General features: G+C 32.0%; 1 protein-coding gene across 4 annotated transcripts in view; it reads right to left on the bottom strand.

Moving 5' to 3' along the window:
• LOC143253672 (M-phase inducer phosphatase 2-like) overlaps positions 1–26,244 on the bottom strand; it is a 92,338-nt gene continuing 66,094 nt past the window's right edge. For all 4 annotated transcript variants that reach the window (XM_076507878.1, XM_076507880.1, XM_076507881.1 and 1 more), the window contains 12 exons: positions 24,126–24,284; positions 19,362–19,481; positions 13,005–13,121; positions 10,115–10,276; positions 9,381–9,677; positions 8,434–8,509; positions 6,425–6,462; positions 5,865–5,927; positions 4,595–4,693; positions 3,283–3,416; positions 1,059–1,176; positions 1–805 (listed from right to left, as the gene is read on the bottom strand). In XM_076507878.1, the coding sequence (XP_076363993.1) occupies positions 665–805; positions 1,059–1,176; positions 3,283–3,416; positions 4,595–4,693; positions 5,865–5,927; positions 6,425–6,462; positions 8,434–8,509; positions 9,381–9,677; positions 10,115–10,276; positions 13,005–13,121; positions 19,362–19,481; positions 24,126–24,284 (1,524 nt within the window). In that variant the 3' untranslated portion in view covers positions 1–664. The remainder of the gene's footprint in view (positions 806–1,058; positions 1,177–3,282; positions 3,417–4,594; positions 4,694–5,864; positions 5,928–6,424; positions 6,463–8,433; positions 8,510–9,380; positions 9,678–10,114; positions 10,277–13,004; positions 13,122–19,361; positions 19,482–24,125; positions 24,285–26,244) is intronic.

Genomic DNA, 26,244 nt, shown 5'->3' with positions numbered 1-26,244 from the left:
TATCTGGGTAGGAAAACATTTATTTCTATTTAAACATCTAACAGTTCTCATAACAAACATGCACTGTGAAAAAAAAAAAAGATAAATTACACTTTCTTTGAAAATAATATATGTTTTTTTATAATTTTAATGGAAAAGTATATGAATCTAGTATTGTGTCAAATAAAAGTATTTTATTACTTTTCCATATTTGATGTTAAATAGTATTGTACAAAATTGATACTGAAATAACTTTATGAGAGAAAAGAATTTGTAAAAACATGCAGTCTTACTTTTAGTAGCTGCTTCAAATAAATCAAAAAAGTAAAAAATGAATGTAAAAATTAAAATATAAACAAAATTTAACCAACCATTTACCATTCAGGCTTAAAACCTATCTTATAAATATAATGATGAAAATATAGTGATACTGAAAATATATTTTTTGAGTTGACATGAAGTTAATATACTTTAATGTTGATTGATTTATAAAACATTAATACTTGGGTTAGAAAAGGCCCCTTTACTCAAATTGCAATGAAATTAATACTGATATTTAACATAAAACATCATAAGTATCGTTATTGTAAAGAATAACCCTCTTATAAAATTGAAAACAAACACACATTTGTTTATAGCTATTAACTGTATAAACATAAAAAATGTACAATTATCATAGTTTTCATCAAAATATCAAACTTGAAGAAACAAATACTTTTGTTTTAGAATCCTCATTCAAAGATTTAGACTTGGCACGAAAATGGTAGAGATCATGTTTGTGGTCTTTATGTTTCATGGGTTTGTACTGCTGGGGTTCACAGAATTCCTGAAAATACATAAACATACAATGAAAATAAGTTTCAATATTACTGTTTTTCAGCATTAAATAATGGTCTAAAATATAAATGAACCAGCAAGTTATTAGCTTCAAGATACATTAAATGCTGTTTATATAATCACTTTTACTGCATTGAAACAATACACTCAACAAAAAACATTGTGGAACAATCTTACAAAAACGATCTTACAGTAGTGATGCAGGTATTATATGCTTGAACTATGAACTTTTCAAATCTTACCCAGTGCTTCTCATAGAAAGCTTTGTAACCTCCATCAAGGATATACATTTCTGGATGATATAACTGGGGATAGCATTCTTTATTGGCTTGTCTGTCCATTTCTCTTAGAAATTTGTACCTAAATCAATTGAGAGAATTAATTAAACAAACATTTCTAGAAATATTCTAAAGGTTTTAAAGTTTACAATTTATAAGTTGTGCACAATAAAATTTGATATTCAAGGTCGAATGCTTGTTGTGAACAAATCTAACAAGAATTCACCAAATATTAACATGTCAGAAAAGTTTACAAAATATATTGTTTCTATGGTGAACTTAAGTTTTATAGGATACAACACATATGTTTTACTTGGTAAAATATGACAGCGACCCTTATCGTAAAATATGAACATAGTATGGGAGTGAAGACTGAATAATTTCTAACCTCTTTTTGATGTTTCTTCATAGAAGGTAAAATTCAAACTAGATTTAGAAGTCCCAGGAAAAGTTTCTCTCTTTAACTTATAACGATAATGAATTAACAGTCTAAATGTCTGAGTGAATTTTTTCACCACTTCCAGGTAAGCTGGAATCCTATCTAAGGTAAAGTGTAATCTGAGTATTTTCAAATAATTTTATGTAGGTCAACAATAATAAAATATTCTAATACAGGTGTGTTTTTATTATATAATATTATACTTCAAAAATTCATCTAAGATAAATGTTTCTGTATGAAAGATTTCGAAATTGTAAGAGTGTGTTTAAGCCTTTCTACACTGGAAGGGTTGTTTCTGATATCTTCTTATTTTTCCTTTCCACAGTGGGAATACTTAACAAACTTGTGAGAAACTTAGCAAAACCCTATTAAACAGTATCCTATATAAAATTAATGTAATATGAATTAGTAGTTTGATAACTTTTTAAGGCTGTGAAATGTCCAAAGCTTTGTAGTGATGCACTCTTTTAAAACAAAAATACTTCCTTTCATTGTAGAATTTCATTTTCTTAAATACTTTTGATCAGAAAATACAATTTTATATATCCATTCAGTCTCAACTGTAATTATATACATCAACATATATTTCTTTTAATATTCTATTTTGCCATTTGCAGTTGCCTCCATTTGTGGCCAAAAATAATAAAAACATGAAAAAATACACTGACGATCTAGAACCTTACCTTTAAAATTTATGTTACCTCTGTCTTTGTCAGGAGGCTAAGTATCATCATTTTTGGTAACAATAGTCTTGGTCAAAATAAATGTACATCTAATATAATTTATTTTCATTAAATAATATGTTATTTTATTTGAGTGCATCTTCAGAAGTGAAAATATTTGTTTAAGAAATTATACACACTTTCCTTGATCTATGGTTTATTGCTAAGTGTTCTAAACATCTCATTAGATTTTTTATTCCCTACAAGAGCTTCAGGCAGCAAATATCTAAAGAAACAAGAATTACTGTTTTCCGTTGTTTTCAGTTTGTGTTCAATGTACACTAGCCTCACTAGGTCTTTCAGGCAGGCTTTCATTTTGATGGGTGGAATATTTCTAGGTGTTACTGCAAAGTTGAGAATCCTATGTTGAGTTGATGTATTTCTTCATTGCTTAATTTTTGGACAAATCACCAACAAACCTTGTAATCAACAGATCAATCGAAAATTAAGCAATGAAGAAATACATCTACTCAACAAAGGACTCAATTTTGCAGTAACATCTAGAAATATTCCATCCATTGAAATGAAAGCCTGCCTGGAAGACCTAGCTAGAAGACATAGTTAATATTATTAAAGCTTAATAACTAAGTAATGCAATTGTCATTATTAAACACATTTATTAGTTAGATCTTATAACATCCTTATTAGCAGGATGCAGGTTCTCTAAATTAAGAGGATATGATAGGGTACTTATCAAGAAGGTTATCTGTCAGAAGAAACTTTATACTTAATTTTAAAATGCATATAATATTAAGTACCCAAACTATAAGTACTATATAATTACAAAATCAATCTCTGTTCTGGAGAAAAATTAAGAGCTTATGTTAAATGCTGGCTCCCAAGTAGCATAGCAGTATGTCTGTGAACATAACAATGCTAGAAACTGGGTTTTGATATCTGTGGTGGGCGGAGCACAGACAGCCCATTGTGTAGTTTTGTGCTTAACTAGAAACTATGTTAAATGTTTAAACAATACTGACTTTTGTACGTTTAATAGACTACAAACTAATAAAGGATTCACACTTACAAGGCAGGTCCTCTTTCAGAAGAAAATTCACAATGAAAGACAATTATGTGTCTGCAGTTCTTTTGTGATGGCTTTTTTACATTAGAAAAAAACTCCTGAACAATTCCAGGTTTAGTGTATATATTCTTTGCACCCTGATAAAAGGAAAGTTTGATCTTATCAACAAATTTATTTAAACAATTATTGGCTAACAGATCTATTTAGGATAAAAGCTATTACTCAACATTCGGACTTTTGTTAATAGTAGTTAAAACAGTAATTAGTTGATGGTTCTGTATAAAATGAAACTGATTTAACACTAAATGATAATATTCTAAATTGCAATGTGCCACTAAGAACACAACAGTTGATAGGGTTGTCTAAATAATAACAGTATACAGATAAGCTAATCAAAACTTAATATAGTGAATACACCATATCAGTGTAACTAATACATTATAATATTGTAACTGAAATTAGTTAATAGAGCAAATTTAACATTGCTGATAGTCTTTAGTATAATTTCAGTTAATGTAACTTGTCACTACAGTTAATGCAAGCTGTATATAGTTCCTTGTATAGTATAACATTATGTCACGAGTTTGTAAATACTTTGTTACATAAACCACTTATTACTTCTATGTTCAAGTAATATTAGAATTGTGGTATTTCTCATATCTTACTATCACTTACACATTTCAGTTAGTTCTTAGGGTTTAAAATTTTTCTTACTTCTAGCTGTCAGCTCTGTAATGGGTTAATTAAAGTTGGATTAGTTACATTAAACACATCATAGTACATTTGGTGAATAATTTCTCTTTTTATTATATTTATTTTTTATGTTAATAGGAGAATGTGTATTTTTATTATTTATTGTACAGTTTTGACATTTATTTATTACTTTTCAGTACTGTACTATCCTGATACCTATAGTTAAATAGATCTCAGATGTTCAGCTACTCCAAAGTTAAACTGTGGAGGCCATTTGGTAGGCTTCTATTGATTACTAGACACTGGTTTAAGATCTTAGCAATGGCCAGTGATGAATAAATACCTTCAAACAAATGAATGGTTGCTCATTCACAAGCTGAGGGCACAACTGATATCAAAGAAACTGTCAGTTGTTATTAGTTTATAAACTTTATAATACTGGTTATTCTGAGTAAGAATATCATCAATCTACAAGATTGATCTGGTAAAAGATTACTTGCAGTTTTAAAACAAGGATTTTAAAATCAGTTAATCATAAAAATCTATCAAAACTATTTAATTGGAATTTCCTGGTGTGTGAATGCTGCTAACCACATGCTGATGTAAAAATTGATAAACTTACAATAACGTGACCTCCTTCATATTCATATGGATATCGACAGTCGACAATGGTGTAACCACTAATTAAGTCACTGTAACAACCAGTCAACAGCTTCACCAACTGAAACCACAATCAAGTAAACAGGTTCAAATTAAAGAAATAAACAAATCAATTAACATAGTAAAGATGTTAAACAAACTTTGCAAAGTTTAAAGTTTAGGTTCTCTTTATATCCAATTAATATTGTGTAAAGTTGTGTTTCAAACAGAGCTAGGTAGAGTACCAGCTCTAGCTGAAGGTATGATAATAATATGTGCAACAGATTAGAATGATGTTTCACTGCATCTGGAGATATCATAACATATAACACACAATAAGTAAAACAGATTGGAATACATTACTGTATCTGGAGATAATGTACACGGTACAATATATAAAACAGGTAGAATCATATTTCACTACATCTGAAGGTATGATAATGTAAAATAAACAGGACAGACTAAAATGTCTTACTGTATCTGGAGATAATGTACACGGTACAATATATACAACAGGTAGAATCATATTTCACTACATCTGAAGGTATGATAATGTAAAATAAACAGGACAGACTAAAATGTCTTACTGTATCTGGAGATAAACGGTACAATATATAAAACAGGTAGAATCATATTTCACTACATCTGAAGGTATGATAATGTAAAATAAACAGGACAGACTAAAATGTCTTACTGTATCTGGAGATAATGTACACGGTACAATATATACAACAGGTAGAATCATATTTCACTACATCTGAAGGTATGATAATGTAAAATAAACAGAACAGACTAAAATGTCTTACTGTATCTGGAGATAATGTACACGGTACAATATATAAAACAGGTAGAATCATATTTCACTACATCTGAAGGTATGATAATGTAAAATAAACAGGACAGACTAAAATGTCTTACTGTATCTGGAGATAATGTACACGGTAAATATATAAAACAGGTAGAATCATATTTCACTACATTTGAAGGTATGATAATGTAAAATAAACAGAACAGACTAAAATGTCTTACTGTATCTGGAGATAATGTACACGGTACAATATATACAACAGGTAGAATCATATTTCACTACATCTGAAGGTATGATAATGTAATATAAACAGAACAAACTAAAATGTCTTACTGTATCTGGAGATAATGTACACGGTACAATATATAAAACAAGTAGAATCATATATCACTACATCTGAAGGTACGATAATGTAAAATAAACAGAACAGATTAAAATGTCTTACTGTATCTGGAGAAATGTTCTTTAATTCTCTCTGTTTTCCTTCAATTAGAGGCAATGCATATGGCTGAAAAATGATAAAAACAGATCTTAAACATTCATATTTTTATGATGTACTGTCTACTGTCCATTGAAAAAAAAATACAAAAAGAAAGACTGATTTAAAAACCTTTTAGAATTCTTTTAAGACAGATATATGCACTAGCAATGGTTTGGTTTTAAAACACAGTTGGAATAGCTATGAAAATGTAGTTATTCTTGCAATGTTTACATATCAACTACACAAGCATACATTTTTCCTTAGATATAAAATGCTTTTCAATGTTTTAGTCATTTTCAATGATGTAAACCTCTATACAAGTATACCTTTTTTTATGGGTATAGCACATTTTTCAATGCATACATCTATACTAAATAACCACACTATTTTTTTTAGTTATAACACATTTTTCAGTGGTCACATCTTTACTTTACAGGCTTACTTTAGCTAACATGACAAGGTAAAGATCTGTGTATTTTCTGAAGATTGGTAATGTAAATAATTTTAGACAAATGTGAACTTACCTTTGAAAAATCACCAATCAAGTTAGGGTTCATATCCGCTAGAATGAAAAATTAGTTATATGTAATTACGAACCTGTATAATACAAAAGGAAGGTAAGCTTACAGTGACCATTGATCCCATAATTTTAAATTCTTAAGTTTATATAATTCACACAAAAACAAAAAGTGCATTTAGTAAATACACACTGCATTGATTATCAACATTTTTGTCTTCATATTGTAAAACTCACTTCAACCTGTTGTGTTTTTCTATTCCTATTGCATAATAGTTTAACTCTTTTGCAATGGGCTCAGTTTAATATACTAGAGTTTGTATACACATTTGCTATATTAAGTATTTATATTATAACTTTTGATGCAGTATATGTATCTTCACAAAATTTGGTAGACTTTTAGTGATAATTACAAAACTTTGTATACAAAAAAATCAGATTTTTGATTAAAGTATTATTAAAGATTTGTTTGTTACAAATATCGAGTCTGTTTCATTACTAGTCTGAGTGGAAAGTGATTTTCTGTCATGATTAAAAAGACTGTTCTTCATCCCAAAAATGTCAAACATTATTTGTGTAATTCATAAAACCTCCTAATTACATTTCAAATGTTTCTTCTCAGTAAGACTTTATATTTTGTGTTATTTTCTCTACCCTAATTATATGAAATCTGTCCATTTTACCAACTTTGTAATCACCAAAAAAATAATTAAGAAATAAATATAAATTATGCTTTTTTTAGTGTTAGAATGACTACTGATTATAACATGAAAATACAAATGTTTAGTCCAAATTACATAAGTGTCATAATATTATATTTTTTATTGTATTGACCTTCCAGTAATGTCTGGCTAAAATTACATGACTTGCATTAACATGATGCATGTGCACTTATGTTACTGTGTCCAATAACATACAACTGACTTCACAAAGTTGTAGATGACTAGTATTTTGTAACAGATAGTCACATTTCAATTATTATACATTACATATGTATAGAGATTATTAATATACAGAAGTAAGTTATTACACACTGATTTTTCTTAAAATATAGAATAATAAATAATGAATTAAAGTAAACAATTATTTCTTCTAGCTATAAACTTTGACTCAGTTGCTGCTGGACATAGGTTGCTAAGCCTTTTAAAATTTTGCATGTCGAGATTATGAAACAAAATATTTTTTTAAGTTTTATATAACAGTAAAATAATAAAGTAAAAATAATACATTACTATATTGATACTATAGAATTTCACTATACTTTGATAACTAAGTTGTATTTGTCCACAAAATTTGAAATTTGAAGCACAATAAAGACACAACCCACATCATTGATGTCTTAGTTCGAAAGAAAGTGGCAACCTTTTAACAGACTAAAATGGCTGAGAAAACCATGACAGGAACATTCTGAATGGTTGACTCACATGTTATATATTGAAGGAAGTGTATATAAGGGACTGTTTCCAAAAATAGAAAGAGGTGAACATAGCTGTTGTGTGTTTGATTCAGTACATAAGCTATATCTTAGCAGAATGAGAAAATACAAGATTCTTATTTTATATTCTAGTTTGTCAATATTGGTAATTTGAGTTTCTAATTAGTACAAACTATAGAGTTAGTATTTTGACATAGTAAAAATCTAATTTTTAACCAGTGCTGCATTCAATATACTCACAAGAGTCAATATTCAGATGTGTATTTTGAATATTTACTTTTAAAATAGGAAATTGACTCATACATAATATTAAAGTTTGAATTATAATCTACAGTTTGGTACCAAACTTACTAACATAAATTCATAAAATAGCAGTTCAATAAAATTTTGAATGCACTTACATTAGTGTTCAATGGCCTTTGACTTTTGACCTATCACAAAGCTGTTAAACTACTACATATATTAATGTAATAAGACTATAAAAAAGTATTTCCTCTGAAAGTAACATAGCATACAGTATTAAATAATTAATATTGTGTTTATCTGCTTATCATTTGAAGTAAAGACTTTATTCATCTTACATTTCATTAATGCTTTTATGATGGTTGCTTCAGTTTCGGAACAAGACCTCTGTACAGGCTTTCTAATGAATGGCTCCTGTTAAATAAGAGGTGCAAAAAAAATTAAAGTAAAAGATGTCCTAATAAGTGACCATATGTCCTTTCTGAAGACACTTAATAGCTGAACAAGTTAAATTATCAATACCATTTGCACAACATAACTGATGGAAATTTAACTACCTGTATTTTACTTTTCTCACAGGGAAACTACATATTAGAACAGATCTTGGACTATTTGAAAAACAAGGTTTTAACGACTTAATAATGATCATTCACTAAATAAAAGAAGTTTTTCTATCTCTTCTTTATCCTTTAAATAACACAAGTGGTTCGGATGTTATGTGTATTTTTAATTATGTAGAACTATTATGCACTTTAAAGCACTTAATTAAACACAAGAAAGATGCCATGACAAGAGTTTGAATAAATGTTTTAGTCGAAAATTTCATCTTGATGAATCAAATACAACTATACTTAGGATCTCAAGTATTATTCCTCTCTTAACATTAAAACTGTTTGCATTGTTAAATTCTTTCATCTGAACTCACATTATTGTTATTAACAGATCATTCATCCACTTTAAACACTTGAAGTGAACACTGATTGGTTTTTAAACAATTCTTCAGTCATATGGTTTTAAGAAATGATAATATAATGGGTTTCTGTTGCAATAATATTAATATAAATATCATAAAGAGTACATATTTAACATACTTAGAGTCATTAAAGAGAAAAATAATTCACCCAAAAAGACATTTTTGATGTCTTTTTGTGTATAGGTATGATATTCAATAAAAATGAATAAAAGTGAGATACAGTACCATTAGAATAACGTTGATAGCACAAACACATAAGAAAACTGCAAAACTTAATGGTAAATCCGTAAAGCATTTTGAAATGAAACCTACACAAAGAGGTATGCTCTTTCTTCTTTTGCTTTGGATGGGACTTCCAAGACCTTTGGGTGGCTCTGGTCGCTTAAAAGTAGACTTCAAGTCTTTATAAAAGTCCATTTCTTCTTGGATAAGTGCCAGTGGAGTGTCAGATGTAATAACAAGCTCTTTCTCTCTTTTGTCATTATTACTTTTGGAATCCATTTTCAGTCCAGGTAAACTGACACATGAGGGCAGAATATGGCTAGAACTAGACAAGAAGTGTGGATGGATAGGTGGACTGATGCAATTCGTGTTCATCTTCTTACTTGCCTTAGGAGAAGACATTAAAGGCATACTTTTACTATGAGACTTTGAGAGACCATAAGAGAAAGTATTGTTCAAGAAATAAGGAATAAACAAACAGACATAAGGGCAGTTCTAGAAACTATATTTTCATTAAACTGCAATTTGTACATAAAGATAATTTTAAACAGTGTCTTTCTTTATTATTAATCATGTATACTATTTCATTACTATTCTGAAATAATTAAGAGAACCATAAAAATCCTTTCCCATTGGCAATGGACCTAATATTGTGTTAAAAGTAAAAGATGAATCTCATTCCTCAATGATTTTCATTGAAATACTTGTGTAATTGATCAACATTCACTAAGACTAGCTTAGGCTATGAGGCTTACAGCTTTTAACACACATCTAAACATACTGTGTAATTACTAATTGCACTTTTTATTGAAGCCTAAATTTACCTCATTTCTAGACTCATTCTCTTCCATCTTCATAGAAAGACATCTCCTAATCCTTGCTCTGGTTGTTAACTTCTTTCCCTTCTGCTGAGATTCTGGTTTATGTGTCTGAATAAGTGGGGCTGTTAGGAGTTCTAACATCCCATCAGGTAGGCTGTTCTCATTCTAGTAAATATCGAACAGAATAAAAATAAACTGTTAATAGCAAATATAACAACATGATTACTCTATTATGAATTTTAATATAGCTTTTATGCATCAAATTTTAAATAGACATTATGTTTATATAGTACTATATAAAGTTCTCTAAAGATGAGCTTTAACACTTATGGTCATTTTTATAACAATGATGTTATTAACATAATTTATGCAATTATAAGGAAAGTTACCTCTTCACACACACTTTATTTTAATAAATATACTTGACCTATTTATACTTTACTTTAACACTCTTCTTTTTAATCATTCATCTATGAAATTTATCAGGCAGAAACCTTCTATATTAATTGAAGCAACAGTTATGATGCCTTTTCAAGAGTGTAATTAATAAACATGTAGAATAAAAATTGTTTCAAATATAAACTGTTTTTAGTTAAGTGAAAACTCATAAGGTAGAGTAGGCAAATTATGCCTTCATTCAATCAGATGCGAAACTCATATTTAAGATACTTTTATGTTTTACTTGAAGATTTTAGAGCAAAACCACACAATAGGTTTTGCACAGTTTATTTAATACACAACTATGGTTTATTTAACAAAAGCAAGAAAATTTTCCTGAAGAAAGGGAATGAATAGTTTAGGGACACACTAATTGCTAAAAAATGTGAAGGCATGAAAAGGTGATATATTTTAAACAAATCAAGGCTTTACTACAGTTCTTAATTTATTTTGAATTTTGCTCAAACATACTGAAGGACAACCTACACTAGCCACCTCTTCTTTTGAAGTGATAGGCTATAAGAAAGACAGCAAGTGAACACCACACACTGCCATTATTGGACTAGTTTTTACTAAAGAACAGTGAGATTGATTGAACATTATACCACCCCTACAACTGAAATGATGAGTGTATTTAAGGATCAAAATCAAACCTCTCACATGCAAGATGAGTGACTAAACACCAGGCGTGTTCTTTCATCAAAACCTTCCAAAGTTGTTCCTCATTTCAAGTCAAATCAATCATGACAAAATCACATGATCTTGTGACGATAATTTATACAACTGATTCAGTGAAAGTTATGAGAATCCTTGTAAACTCTTTGAATGTCAATTTTTAAATACTCAATTTTACAATATTCAAAATTGTAAAACAATTTAACTTTACTTCATATTAAAAAACTTGAATACATGTGTCCAGGTTTTTGTAAAGTAGGTTTGTCATAACACAAGGGACAAAAGTCTACAACACATATTTATTAATTTACTGAATGTATGAGGTTCTGTTAGTGGTAATGGGTTAACCTAACATGATATCTGGAGGTTACCTCATAAATGTTATGCATCTGTCTGATTCCTCCAGCAGTAGCATACTCTCTCATGGTGTACACAGGTTGTTCTACACCTGGCTGCTTTCTTCAACACCAACATGTTCTTTCCTGGTGTGCACTGATTGTTCTGCATCTGCTTACTTCCTCCAACAATAAGATGCTCACTCATGGTATATGCTGATTGTTCTACGTTTGGTTGCTTCCTCCAATGACAACATGTTCTCCAGTTGTGCACACTGATTGTTTTGCATCTGACAGATTCCTCCAACACAAATATGTTCATTCATCATGTACACAGATTGTTTTGCATCTGGCTACTTACCACAACACTAATATGCTCTACCAAGGTGTACACTGATCGTTCTGGCTACATTTTGCAGCAGTAGCATGCTCCCTGATGGTGTACATTGATTATTATGTCAAATTATGAATATATTCATAATATATTCAGTTGACTTATTTTCATGTAAAGTACAGATACTTTAGATATGCATAACAGATTTAATTAAACTTTCAGTTTTTGCAAATACATTATAATTAATTTAACACCTGCCACAAAAGTCAGCCTGACATCTTGATATGGATTCCACAAAGGTTTAGGCTGTTTTCATTAGGCAAAAAGTTGATATTTGGCACACATGACCTTTCTCAATATCAAGAGTACAGTAAAGTCCAAAGGTACAGTGCTGAAGTTGAAGCAGGTGCACAATGCATTGCAAGATGACTTTCATAGCAATTTTCAAACTAAAAATGCCATTTTTGTAATGAATAGTAATTATAAATAAAATAGTCCAGTATGGTACTAACACAGTATAATATGTATGAATTTCATTATATTGTATTTTGATTTTTTTTCTTCCTCCAAGAGCAACAGTGATATTTGAGAAACCACATAAGTATGCTATTAGTAGAACAACAGGGGATAGATTTTACTATTTAAAATGTAAGAAACGTTTGGGCAGGTTATATTGTACATATTCTTGATCAGACAAGTTCTAAAGTTTGGTGTTATCTAATGGTACACTTGATTTATTAACTATATTAATAAACTATGGTTACATAACAGTTTCATATGCTGTTAATGTGTGAAACTTAGAGTATAATTGTTAGACTAATAGTAAATCAGTGAGGTTTAGCATTTGAAACTTCCATAATTATACTTTAGGATATTCCATTAAAGTGTTACTGAAACCAATGGAAAGTTTATTTTTTCCATTTTACTTTAATATCAAGCACTGTGTTACACAATACATCACAGTTGCTTCTGTGGTGGATAAAAGCAGATGTTTAAGGTAGACTTACAGTAACACATTGCTTAAACACCAGATTAGTAGGCTAATGCCAAATTATATTAAGAATAGTAAGAAACACTTTTAGAAATTTTGTATTTTAATAATTCAACTCACATTTTCAGTGGAATCAAATACATCACACAATCCATCATCACAATGTTTTTCTTTAAAAGTAGAGAAATTAGGTAGGCACCATGTGTTGGAAGAAGAAACTCTGATAATGGACTGATCCTGAAACATGTAAGAAGCAAAAACTTTTACTTGTATAAATTTATATTTCATATTAAAATTTACACACCTTTTACTTTCACATGGTCTAACGTTCTTCAACAAAAAATATATTTCAGATAGATACCTCTTCAAAGAGGAAACTGTTATAACATCACACCACTTCCAAGATTTCTGTATTTGTGACAAGTGTTGACAAAACCCTTAGTGCTATACACATTATTGTACACTGCATCAGTTTTTGATGTAATCTTTATTAGAGTACATATAACTCTCCACCAATGGAAGCACAACAAATCCTCCATGTGTAGTAAACCCCATGCTTACTAGCATTTCAACAAAGGCTCACTCTTGAAGCAAAAGACACACACCAAACATAGGGAGGAAGAGTGGAAGGCTCTGGGAAGAAGTGCATAGAAAATGTTAACTTCAAAAAATGTTACCTACTTTTCTGTATAACAAACAGCTAGAAATCCCACACTTATAAGAGGATGCACATAAATAAATGTAAAAAATGAGCTCCTTTCTGAAATCCACTATCATAAAGACAAAAACCGATGAAGCATGTCACTTACTACGGGGGTGGGACATCATTTACTGAAAGACTGCATCCTTTGCAAACTCTTTACCCAATAAAGATGATAGGGCAAAGGGTACAGTAAAAAGAACCAATAAAAAACACTACTGTGCAGTACTGAAAGGTCAAGGTGGATGGTATGGAACATTACTCAAGTTGTAAAGTACTATAGAAATATTCAAATGAAATACTTAACAGAATAAGCACGTGTGGAGTGATAAACATCTTATACTTGCATCCCATGGAGAATACAAGTCCTATACAGCTGGCATATCTACCAGAAAGAAATAGTCTGGTCCTTAATGTAGGGATTGGCCTCCACTATACTTTCAGGTAATCACCGGAGCCTTACACTGACTTGAAGGGACCTCTTAGTGCCAATCAGTTCACTGGCTTGAGAGTGAGGAAACAAGGGTTCTCTTGTTACTCCACCCATGGTATTATCATTTTTATACCCTGAAGTATAGTCTGGAAGGTAAAGTAAATATATTTGCTGTATCAGTCTTGCTGAAAACCCAATATGAACAGTGGGTACTGAGCAAGAGCAGATAGTCTTAATGCTTTATGTTATCCCTCACTAAATGCAGATTTTGGGAAATAGATGTGTTCCTTCTGAAAGAACACTGGCCAAGTCTTCTTAAGTTCAAATAAGGGTTTTTGTGAGACTGAAAAAAAGGAAAGAAAGAAAAACAAGGGGAAAATATTTTGAGAGACTTTGTGAAGAATTTAGAATGGCAACTGAGGACAAGAAACTCAGGGATAGATGAAACCACAATGTGATCCAAATAATGAGACAAGTGAGTTAAGGATCACACACTGCCACCTGCACAGTCTCATACAGGAAGGGGAGAAATTAGAAGAGGAACTCTTCGATAAGAAAAGACAATGTCAACTGCCAATGCCACATACTGGAACAGTATAAACAGGACAAATGGCAGTCCAAATAGGGAGGAAGGTAAGAATGTTCTAGGAATAAAATTGACCTTTCCCTGTGATAAAGTTTTGGGTGGTATCTAAGACAATGAATGTCAAAGAATAGTTTCCAAAAGTGAGAAGAAGAAGAAAATATATCTGAAAGTTTTGTTTTTTTAGAACAAAGCCACATTGGCTAACTGCTGTGTTCACCAAGGGGTACTGAACTCTTGATTTTCACATTGCAAGTCAATGGAATATATCTAAAGAGAAAGATGCCACAAAGAATATCTGGCCAACAGTTTGAATGGAAGCCATGTAAAAGAACAGAAAACTAAACAGAGGTTCTTGTCTAGAAGATAAACTGGATGGTATCAGAAGAGATCTACAAGAACCAGAGAAAGAAATAGAGAATTGCTAGAGAAGCAATGGAAAGTTGTATATAAAACTATTCTATAAACAGTAAGAGTATAAATAGGAAGAAATCAAGGAGGAAAATAGGCATATAGAAAAAAACTGGCCAATCCAGATTCAAATAATAATCTACTGCCAAGTTTTACAGTCTGAAAGTAAGACAGGTGTTGATGGAAGTCTCAGTGGAAGTGAATCCACTGAAAACACCAGAGGATGAGGAAACTACTCTGTGGATGATCTGAACTAAGCAAGATAGTCCACCTGCTATTAGATTAAAGCTTCTGAGACAAGATAAGCTCTTTCATCTTAATGTGATAGCAGTGAGCTTCAAATAAAAAGCCTAGAGGGTAGAAACAGATGTTCCAAATGCAAGTGCCTCTGTCAGCTGATGGAAGAAAATAAGAATGGAGTTCTCTGAATGGATCATGACAAAAAGGCCAGACAATAAGTCAGAAGATGATAGCAAGTTCAGTTAACATATTTATTTATAGACTACTTCTCTATAGACTAAACTGTGGAAGTGGAATAGGTGTCCAACACTGCACCCTTCTTGTGCAGAGAGGAATTGATTGACAGAATTGTTTGTTGTCAAGGGCCAGTTACACAACAGGATATACCCACCTCATAATTAGAGAACAGACACCAGAGAATAAAAAGAACTCCTATTCTGAATGAAGGAATGACTAAAGTTTGTTCACATGGGTAAATCTATGACAAGTCACCAATTCTCTACATTTTTGAGGTCAAGGAATTGTTATATGGTGTCCTTAACTGGGTGAGTTGGAAAATGGAAGGGGAGGAAAAACCACCATGGAAGTACCTGTTCAACCTAGTAATCTGATATGTAATACATAAGGTGAGAGATCTGATTTCCCACTGTACTGAAGCAGTTCCAGAAACAAATCACCTCCAAGATCTGTGATGGTCAGCCTTCAGAAAAGGAGGCATTAGATATTAAGAACATGATTAGGAACAGGAGACAAGCCAGTCCCACGAGGTTGAAAACTTATAGTATGAATGAAGTTCCACAACCACTTCTTGATATTATGATGTGGAATACTATCAGAATTAATAAACATAACTAAACACAGTGCTATATTCCAAACAACTAGAATTATGATGATGAAGTGAGCAAACAGGAACCTTTGAACAGACTTCCAAGTCAACCATAGGAAACAGGAAGTAGACCTGAAATTATAGGCTCTTGTCTAAGCCTCAACTCAACCACAAGAACAGGTAAGAAAGTGTTTGCACCCAGCTTTACAAGAAGGATATGAAACTTCTGCTCAATCATATGTCCTGCGACTGGTATTATGAAGTGGGTAACATCTCCTGAGCTCAAATATTAAAGCAAGAAAGCAAAAACATCCTACAACTAGAATTACTGAGGAGAGGACATCTACCAGCTTCATCTGTAGGAACAGGATGATATCTACCTGAACCTCTGGGAATGAAAATGTAGGAAAGAGAATGAGAGAAGGTTCCCAACTTTGCCTTCTTTTCCACTGAGTGTAGAAATAAATAATTTTATGACATGTTGTTGACACTCATGAGGAAACCTCCATGGTCCACCACCTCAGCAGTTAAGAACTGGGAAGTAGCAAGGATTCCCAAATTCCACTTGGTGAACGGAGAGGTAAAAGGAAGTGGGGAATTTGATGCAGATAATGAGAGACAAAGGTATGGGGAGTAGTTCACATTCTTGCCTTGGAAACAAGCAGCTAGAGGCATGGTGATATGGCAGACTTGATGAAGTGAAACATGATGAAGATAATGCCCTTCTATGAAGAAGGAAGAATAAGCCAATCAAAAAACCTGATGAACCCACCCTGTTAGGTTGTTGGGAGGAAAATCACATGACACAAAAGGGTTCCATGGAATAAACAAACAGGATTGGATGCCACAAAAGGAAACAAGAAGATGGGAATGGCAGGATAGATGTCCAAACGAGTTTGTTGAAGGAGAGATTATAACAAGTGCAGGGGCAGAGGATTCAATACTTGTAGAAGCTCTAGGAGAAGGAACCAAGGCTGAGTCAGCCAAAACAGAGCTACCAAGAGAACCTGATATAGAGTGATTTTGAAGATGGAAATAACTTTAGGAAAGAGACATACAGAAAAGAAAGCATAAATGTGAAAGGTTCCTCCAATCCTGAACGAAAGCATCCATGCCTAAAGCCTGAGGATGAGGAACCAGAGATCAAAAGGATCACAATTTTAGAATAGTAACAAAAGCATCTACATGCAGGATACAAAGAAGGGAGCACAGCCACCATAAAACCTGAGGATCTAGGGACCACTTCATGAGAATGATCCCCTCAGATGGAGAAAATGAGACATAACTCAATGGACAGCCAAAAGCTGTCTTTTCTTCAGTTTTAATTGTTTAGTTATATTCCTATAATCTCTCAGTATTGTCAAAATTGTTGGAGAAAATGAGACATAACTCAACGGACAGCCAAAAGCTTCAACATTTGTGTGGAAGTTCCATTGAGCATGAAATATCTAGTGCAGGGATAGTATGGGAGTGCAACTGAGAAGTACAAAAGTTTCCAAGGAAGCCCACATCCTTAAAAGAGGAGCTAGCAGAAAAGGAAAGAAAAGATCATGATCTTGATCACCAATTGCTCCATATCCTAAATAAATAGTGGAGAAGATTGGGTATGATTAAAATGAGAATTAAAAAAAACTCCTAAATGAACCAAATAATGGGTAGGGGAAAAGATGGTTTTCATTTTTCTAAACCAGATTTAAAGAACATAAAAAGTCACCTTCACACGTTTTCGAACACTGTAAGTCAAATAAACATAACATAATCATAGAAAACACTCAAATACTAAATAAAGAAACAAACATAAAAAATGCAAAATTAAAGAAGCTTTACTGATACAACAACTTAAGCCCAAAATAAACCAATACAAAGGGACACCTTTATATCTATATTAAAATATAATATAATAAATAATAATAAAAAAATAAATAATATAAAATTGTATATTCAACATCTAAGTCCACCCTCTACATTCTGACACTCAATACACAACCCCTTTCAAACATGTGGTCAGCTTCCGGTCAGTTACCTCTCTCTTTCTTTTTGAACCTGACGATGACCGAAGAGGTCGAAACGTTGTTCACTCCTCTACGTAAAAAATTTTCTCAACCCAAACGAGCCATTTTTACATATATATTTCTCTACATGTGGGTTTTCTTGACATCACTGATTAGTTGATTGTTCTGTAGAGAAATGAGTAGTTTCTGAAGAAACTTTTTCAATAAAAATGCAAGAAACTCATACCTATTCATTAATACAGTAAAAATTAAAACAAGTATAAAATTATTTTTGATGTTGTAATAAGTGTACACAGTGAGAGGATGTATCATTCTTATCGTGATAAACAATAAGTATCCACAGTGTTCAAGAATTTTGGAAATACTATTGAAAAGTTATACCAACTTAAATGACATTTAAAGTTGTTGTTTTTTTATAGCATAAAATAACATAGTTCAACATGTGCACTACAAATTACACACAAAATCGCTATTCTGTACCCAGTTTCATGTCAAATGCTCAACAATATTGCAGGAATCTTAACTTTTGTGAAACCTTTTTTTGGATATATTGAAACAATTAATCCTTACTCACAACAACACTAAAATAAATTATATCTTTTATGAAGCTTCATGTAAGTGATCTATTACCAGCTTATCAAGCCTCCCTATCCAATACACTGAGTATAATGTTTCTCATGTATGTTGCTATAATAAGGATCAAGTTAGAGGGCCGCCATCTTGCTGAAATAACATATTAATAAAATATTTTTGTTCTGTAAAAGAAAACTATGTTAAATGTTATTCTTACATGTGCAACAAATCTTTATCTCTATGTCAAACATTTTACCGCTATAGATTTGCAAGTGCTTCCAAAATTTTTCAACACTGTACACACACACATTTATATAATTTTATCACACAACAGCTAGTTTTCTATCATATAATCTACTGTACTGAAATAATTCATTATTAATGTTTACTTTACTGTGTCAATCTAATAAACTATAGATTACTAAATGATTATTATTGTTCTACAACACTACACCTGATCTTCAATCATATAATACTCTGTACCAACATTAATGGTGTTTACTCTACAGTTTAAACCTGAAAGATTAAATCTTTAAGTTAGTAAAACATTGCTGGCACTGTCACTGGTATTATTATCACTATATACCTTACCAACACAATTTTTAACTACAACCTTGTTATAAATGAAAAATTGTGACAATTTTTAATTACTTTATTTAATTGTAATTACTTGGAACAATTCTTCAAGCTACCACTCACCAGTTCTGAAGAGGAGGTAGAGGCTAATGATGATCTCATTCCTGTGGAAAAATCTATGAAATATAGCATACTGTGAGGCAGAATATTAGGCTTAGCAAATGATGACTGGCGTTCTTCAACCTGTATGAAGAGATTTAAAAAAGTTAACTTTTATCTCTACAGAAAATGTATTTCTGATGAAACTTATCTCACATTACAGCTTTATCCCATTGAAATTTTCTCTTCTTTGTTCATCTAAGCACTGATATAAATCTTAACTTGCTTACTCAAGCCTTTATACCCCATTTTATTGCCCCAAGCATATTAAATGTTGTGACTGTGATTTTTTTCCAATTGCACCTCCCATCCCAGATCCATATATAAGCTCTTCATTATTACTTCCTATTCATTTTTCAAGATGGTCTAAACTAGCAGACTTGAATATCAGCCACTTCATGTAGAGGAAGAGCAGGAGAATGTGAGAGGAGATAAGTATCATTGGAAATATGTTTTTAGTACACAAAAATGTTAACTTTTGAAACACATGTCCCCTCACACTATACTTACAATTCCACACTGACAAGGTAAAAGAGCTGATGAGGGCAAGATCCATGCAAAAAGCATCTGCATAGTACAGAGGTATGTAAAAATGAGATACAACTACAGCACACCAAAGTAGATTGCACTACTTCCAAAACAGGTATGCTAATCAGCCAGACAACATGAAATCTAATTCATGGGTGGTTAAAGGCCAACTGGCCACAGAGACCCTAACATCATTAAAAGAAAACATGAAATGAAGAAACACTGTACCTAACTCATAGAAAATTTCCAAGCGCTAACCAGACAGGCAAGGTCCCAAGTCTTGTCATTGGATTACAAGGCTGTAGACCAAAGCTGTAGATCCAAGGTATAATGACTAGAACAGGAGTTCAACTCTTTTATTTGTTCTTGTTATGTATTGTAGTATTATTGGAAACCAACCTGAAAGCTACAGAATGTCGCATGTTGAGCTGCTGCAATTATGAAGAAAAGGCAAGCAACACAAAAGTGGACAAATCCTTAACCCAAACTGAAGTGCAAATTACAACAAACAGATTGGAATTATGGGGCCTAACACATCTCATTCAACTTGAAGAAACAGAGATTACCTGGCTTAGGGCTATGCACAGAAATCCTAACTCTCCAACCTGCCTCCAGAATTATGAGGAGAATGTGGAATAAACTAAGTCCATGCAATTGCACTGCACAGAAACTGACATTCTGTATGTGGAATTATGAGGACTTAAAGGATCCTCTTCCATGAGCATAGAAATGAAGATAGTGAGCAAAAAGAATGGCTATGCTCATCACAACCATATATAAGAAGGTTTTTACATATGCTGGTCCTGCTTCCAACATGTATCTGGGAAAACTATCCATGGTTATTGGTAGGAAGACAACCAGCATAGCCCTCTTCTCTATGAATGGAATAATAAGTTCAAGCAACACTCAGGGGGAACAAACCTCTGCCCACAACTCCAGTGACTAGTTGGAGTGGTAAGGACTCCCACACTCCAATAAAAGAAATTGGGAGACTCTAGGAATGATGCCCTGGACACAGTAAAATAGATGAACCATATTCCATGATTTATTCAATCCAAGTGGTAGTAGGGATGTACAAAATCCCCTTAAGCTTTACTCATGATAATCTATGAGACAGAAAATCTACCACCAAGAAAGTGCACAAGGTGGTCTTATGGAACACCCCATCTCAACAGAGCTTGTTGCTACTAGGAACATTTAGTGGTTGACTGGTTGTTAGTGTGGACTTGGAAAGAAACATATCTGACTGGGCAACATCCACCACTGAGTGATATTCAAATGAAAATGATGAGAGGGTCCCTACAAAAGAACAGAAATAAAGTCATTCACCTATTTTATAATTTAACTAAAGCATGGAGAATAGCCACAAGGGATATCTACAAACCTTCAGAGAAGGCAATCACCAAATCATGTAAATAATGAGGTATAAATATATTAGGTGCAGTCCACATTCCAGCCTTTACAATTTCTTCCAGCAGGCAATATAACCAAGTCCTCAGGGATGCTGAGATATGGTGAACATTATAAGATGAGACACAAAGAAGTCTCCATCCCCCCAAAGAAAGCCCAGAATACATAATATGAACTGACTGATAAACCCAAACTGTCAAAGTGACTGAGGATGAGTCATGTGACACCTTAATATTACACTAGCAAAGCAAGCAGTGAAATGAATCCCCAAAACACTTAGTCCAGAAAACATAACAATGGAGATCCCAAACCAAGGATTCAAAATGATCCATATTTGAGCAGTCATAAAAATGACAAATGGAAGAAAGATGAATAAGAGAGAAAGCCTTATTCCCTTCTTTAGCTGCTGAAGTTCAGGTAGAAAGAATCAAGATACAACTGAGTATAAGTGGAATGGTTAAGGGTGCTGTGAACATAAATCACAAACATATTCAAACGTTGACAGCTGCCAGTCAACAACAAAAGAAAATAAGTCTCAATAGAAAGGTGATATAGGGAAGATGAAGCTCTTTGGCTTCAGAGGAAGGATGAGATAAGGCAAGAAGAACTAATATATCTCAATTAAGAACCTAGAAGTATGAGAGAATAGCCTGGAAAGAGTTCAGAAGAAAGAACAAAACTGGGGATTCAAAACTTTTACATCTCCTAAAAAATTAAAAGTAGCTGACAAACCTGCCTTATACAGAGAATTGGATGAAGGCATCAACCTTTGCTGAATAACAATATCAGAAATTGAGAAATATGCAGAATAGTGAGATGAGAAAGATACCAAACTCGTCTAAGAGACTACCTATGATAAGTAAACCATTTCTTTTGAAAAACATCTAATGAAGAATACCAAATGGGCCATGTTAAGAAAAATGTCACTCACAAGGTGAATCACTGATGTTATAGAACAAATCACATAAAATCCAGACATGAAGCCAAAAAATGATGACCACCAGATTAAAAATTCCAACCAAGGCTAACATAATAGATGGCCAGAGAGGAAGTAGAAGAGGTGTTACTACTGAAGGAGTGATACCATGGCTGATGCAGCCAATATGACACAACCAGAAGAAATCAACCAGATGAGAAGTATATTAATGCAAAAACATAAGATAACAGACAAATAAAAAAGAACACATAAAAATGAAGACTAATCCAATCCTGGCTGAGAGAATTTATGTCCAACGACTGAGGGTCATGTACAGAAAACCAGAAGGACAGGAACTGAGCACTGTAGCATGTGGAAAAATCATTGATCTGAGAAGTCCCAAAATGAGAGCAAATCTAACAATAAAAGAAAAAAAGCTTGTGGATTAATCACCTGTTTCATGGCAAGACAAACCAGGAGAACAATCTGCTAATTAAGGGCTCAAAAGAGAACACCCAATGCTTGTAAACAGGGACCTAGAATGAATGCCTCCTTGTTTGGAAATGTAGGAGATCACAGTGGAATTGTCTGACTGAAGCATTACCATCTTCCCTTGCAACAAAACAAGACTCCAAGGCACAGCTTGTTGAACACTTAGAAGCTCTAAGAGATTGATTTGGAAAAAAATTTTCTCATCTCTCCTGAGGCCCTTGATTTCTGACCATAGGTATAGCAATGCAGTTGGTAGCATACAAATTGAAATACTTATCAGTGAGCCACTGGAAGAGCCAGATGTAATACAAAGAAAGGAGGAGAAAAACAAACCTCCACCATATTGAAAGACTTAGCAACACAGCCATTGAATCATGTAAAATAAAATCAATGAAATAATCCACATCTTGAACTTACAGAAAAACCAGAATGTGCTTCAACGAGAAGGTCCAGGCCACATGAAGAAAGTAAACACTCAATAAAAGAAGGCAATGTTGATCCTGTAGCCTAGGTGCAAAAAATAAGTGTGCTCACACAAACAGCAGTAGCCACATTGATAATCATGACAAATATGAAATGTATAAAATACAATAATGTGTAAGATACAGATAATAAAAATCTGTGTCATGATATAATGCAAGATAGAATGAAAGCATGTGCTTTACACATTAATAAAAATATCACATGTAGTCAGTATTGAAAACTCAAACTCAACAAGAAACATGCCCGACTCGTATGGTACCAATTAAGAACACTGGTCCATGAAATATAATACAAAGGGAGTCAGCTGCTTCAGGAGTGTGTGTTGTGTTCCTATTGTTGGAGGGTCATCATATTCTGTGCATGTTACATGAACAGCCTGAAGTGCTAGTGAGTCAAGTGAAAATACTTTTTTAATGCATTAAAGAGCAAATAAAGGTATGTATCATATCAGAAGTATAAACTTACTATAACACTAACCAGTAGTGTCAAAAATGCGAACTCACTATAAAACATGTATTACCTCTGATAAGGTTCTTTATAACTTGTAATGTAATTGAAAGTTTAGTCATGTGCAACAAGTATATGCTTAATGCAAAATCAGTAAGTCAGTCAATGTGTATGATGCTAGGCAGATAATCTGATATGTTGTAAATTACTATTATGGGAATTAATACAACTCCAGCTAAGATACAACTTCATGATTTTTTTTGTACATGTGAATAATGTTAATAAAGAAAGGAAAAAGGAGTTTACTTTCAGCCATTTTACAAATTATTAAGTATTATTAATTACTATGTATAAAAATTTAAAATCATATTATTGTTTTATAATTATTAGATTTTTAATTGTTAATGTGGCAAACAAAATATATAATTATAAAACACTATCTATGTACTAACTGTATTTTGGTTGAATTCTTCAAAACCACTGGATAGTGAATCTGAGTTCAGGTTTCTTTCAGGGAAATTATGTAGGTCACCATCTTGATAAACTTTATTTTCTGTACTTTCTTCAACAATGTTTGGGATATTCTCCTTGTTCATACATTCAAGATGATTCTAGACACAAAATAATTATATTAATTGTCAGCTAATGGTTTCTTCACTGAATATGAGCTACAAGTCCAAAGACACACTGTTTTTTTTATAATAAAAGTAGACTTCATCACATAAAACTTTTGTTAAGTTATGCTTGTTTAAGAATGTTTTTATTAGAAACTGGTAAAGTTCAAACATATTACATTTTATTTTTTTAAAAGAAACAAGATACTGCATACACTGGTTACAATATATGTGTATACTGTTTTGATTTTGAGTAATTGAATATTTACTAATCTTAAAAGATATACTAGTTAATTATTGTCTCTGTGTTTTATCTGAAACAAGTGTTATGTTTTTATGAGCGAAACTGAAAACCACACTACTTTAACAGGTGATTGTTCATACATTCTTAAAACAACTGACACAGTTTGAGATAAGAGACAAAGTATAATTACAACTAAACTGTCAACATTAAAGCCCATCTCCTCTGCTGAGAAATAAAGAAAAAAATGTACAGAAAGTACTGAAGTTGAACCTGTGGTAAAAAATTTAGTAGAGTTTAGATCAACCACCAGTTAAATACATTTTTTTCAAAGAAGTGAGAATTTAAAGAATTTAAATCAGATGAATTTCAAACCCAAAGTTCTATTTACCAGGAAGATGTTTTAACCAACTGACAGATGTTAACAGTTAAAGAAACTGCCTGGTAATCTTAACTGTGTGTTCAAGAATTACACAACTACCCATTTTGAATTCTATATTCTCCATAAAAAATATTACTTACATAACAGAGTGTCATACTAAAGCTTGCATAGCTAAACCACTTATCATATACATAAATATATCTTTTTTATCATTGTAAAAAAACAGTATATCATTACTTCTAGCCCACCGCTAGTACAGCGGTATGTCTCCAGATTTACAACGCTAAAATTAAGGGTTTGATTCCCCTTGGTGGGCTGAGCAGATAGCCCTATGTAGCTTTACTATAAGAAACACACACATTACTTCTATACTTATAGGTTAACATGCTTTTTGGAAACATTTTAAGAAGACTGATAAATCATTAACTTTACAAACACATTTTTACACTACTTAAGCACCAGATTCTTTGTTTGTTTTTAATAACACACACACACACACACACACATATATATATATATATATCAGAATTAGAAAATGTGAATATACAATACCAGTAACATTGCAGTTAAACCCAACAAATATCACTGGGGATCCCTATGTATTTTTCATATAAAATAAGTAATTTCACCCAATCTGTTTCAGTCAGTTTTTTGCACTAAGTGCTATAACACAAAAATGAATAATTACTCAATATAACATAACATGAAGATTAAATGTTCAGTCAAGTGTATAAAATTATGTCAGCAATTGAAACTTTAAAGGAAAAAAATCCACTAAGTTCTAGTATGAACATAATAGAAATAATACCTGATAATGAAAACTATTACTCAGACAAGAGTTCCAACATCTAGTAGTGAAAATTAACTTTTATTAGTACAACAGTGGAAATATTACAATTGCTATCTGATGATGAAAGTCAACACTAATAGGACAACAGTTCCACATCACAACTGGTATCTGATCATGAAAACCAAATGTTTCTAAGACAATACTTCTTAGATTAGAATTAGTATGTGACAGTGAAAACCAACTCTTACTATGACAACAGTTCCCATACTGGAACTACTATATAATACTGAAAACATATCTGATAATGAAAACTAACTTACTAAAACTACATTTCCTGTATTAAAATTATTACATCATAATGAAAACTAACTGATATTAGGACAACAGTTCCAACATTAAAATTACTATATAATAATGAAAATCAACTACCACTATGACAACAGCTTCCAGATCAGAACTGCTATCTGATAATAAAAACTAACTGTTCCCATATTAAAATTAATAATTATTACAGAATAAAGAAAACTACTACCTAAAAGGTCAA

This window comes from Tachypleus tridentatus, chromosome 6 (assembly GCF_004210375.1).
Source record: "Tachypleus tridentatus isolate NWPU-2018 chromosome 6, ASM421037v1, whole genome shotgun sequence".
NCBI classification, from domain to species: Eukaryota; Metazoa; Arthropoda; class Merostomata; order Xiphosura; family Limulidae; genus Tachypleus; species Tachypleus tridentatus.
The sequence above is the reverse complement of the archived record's forward strand: the minus strand, read 5'-3'. Positions and strand labels throughout refer to the sequence as shown.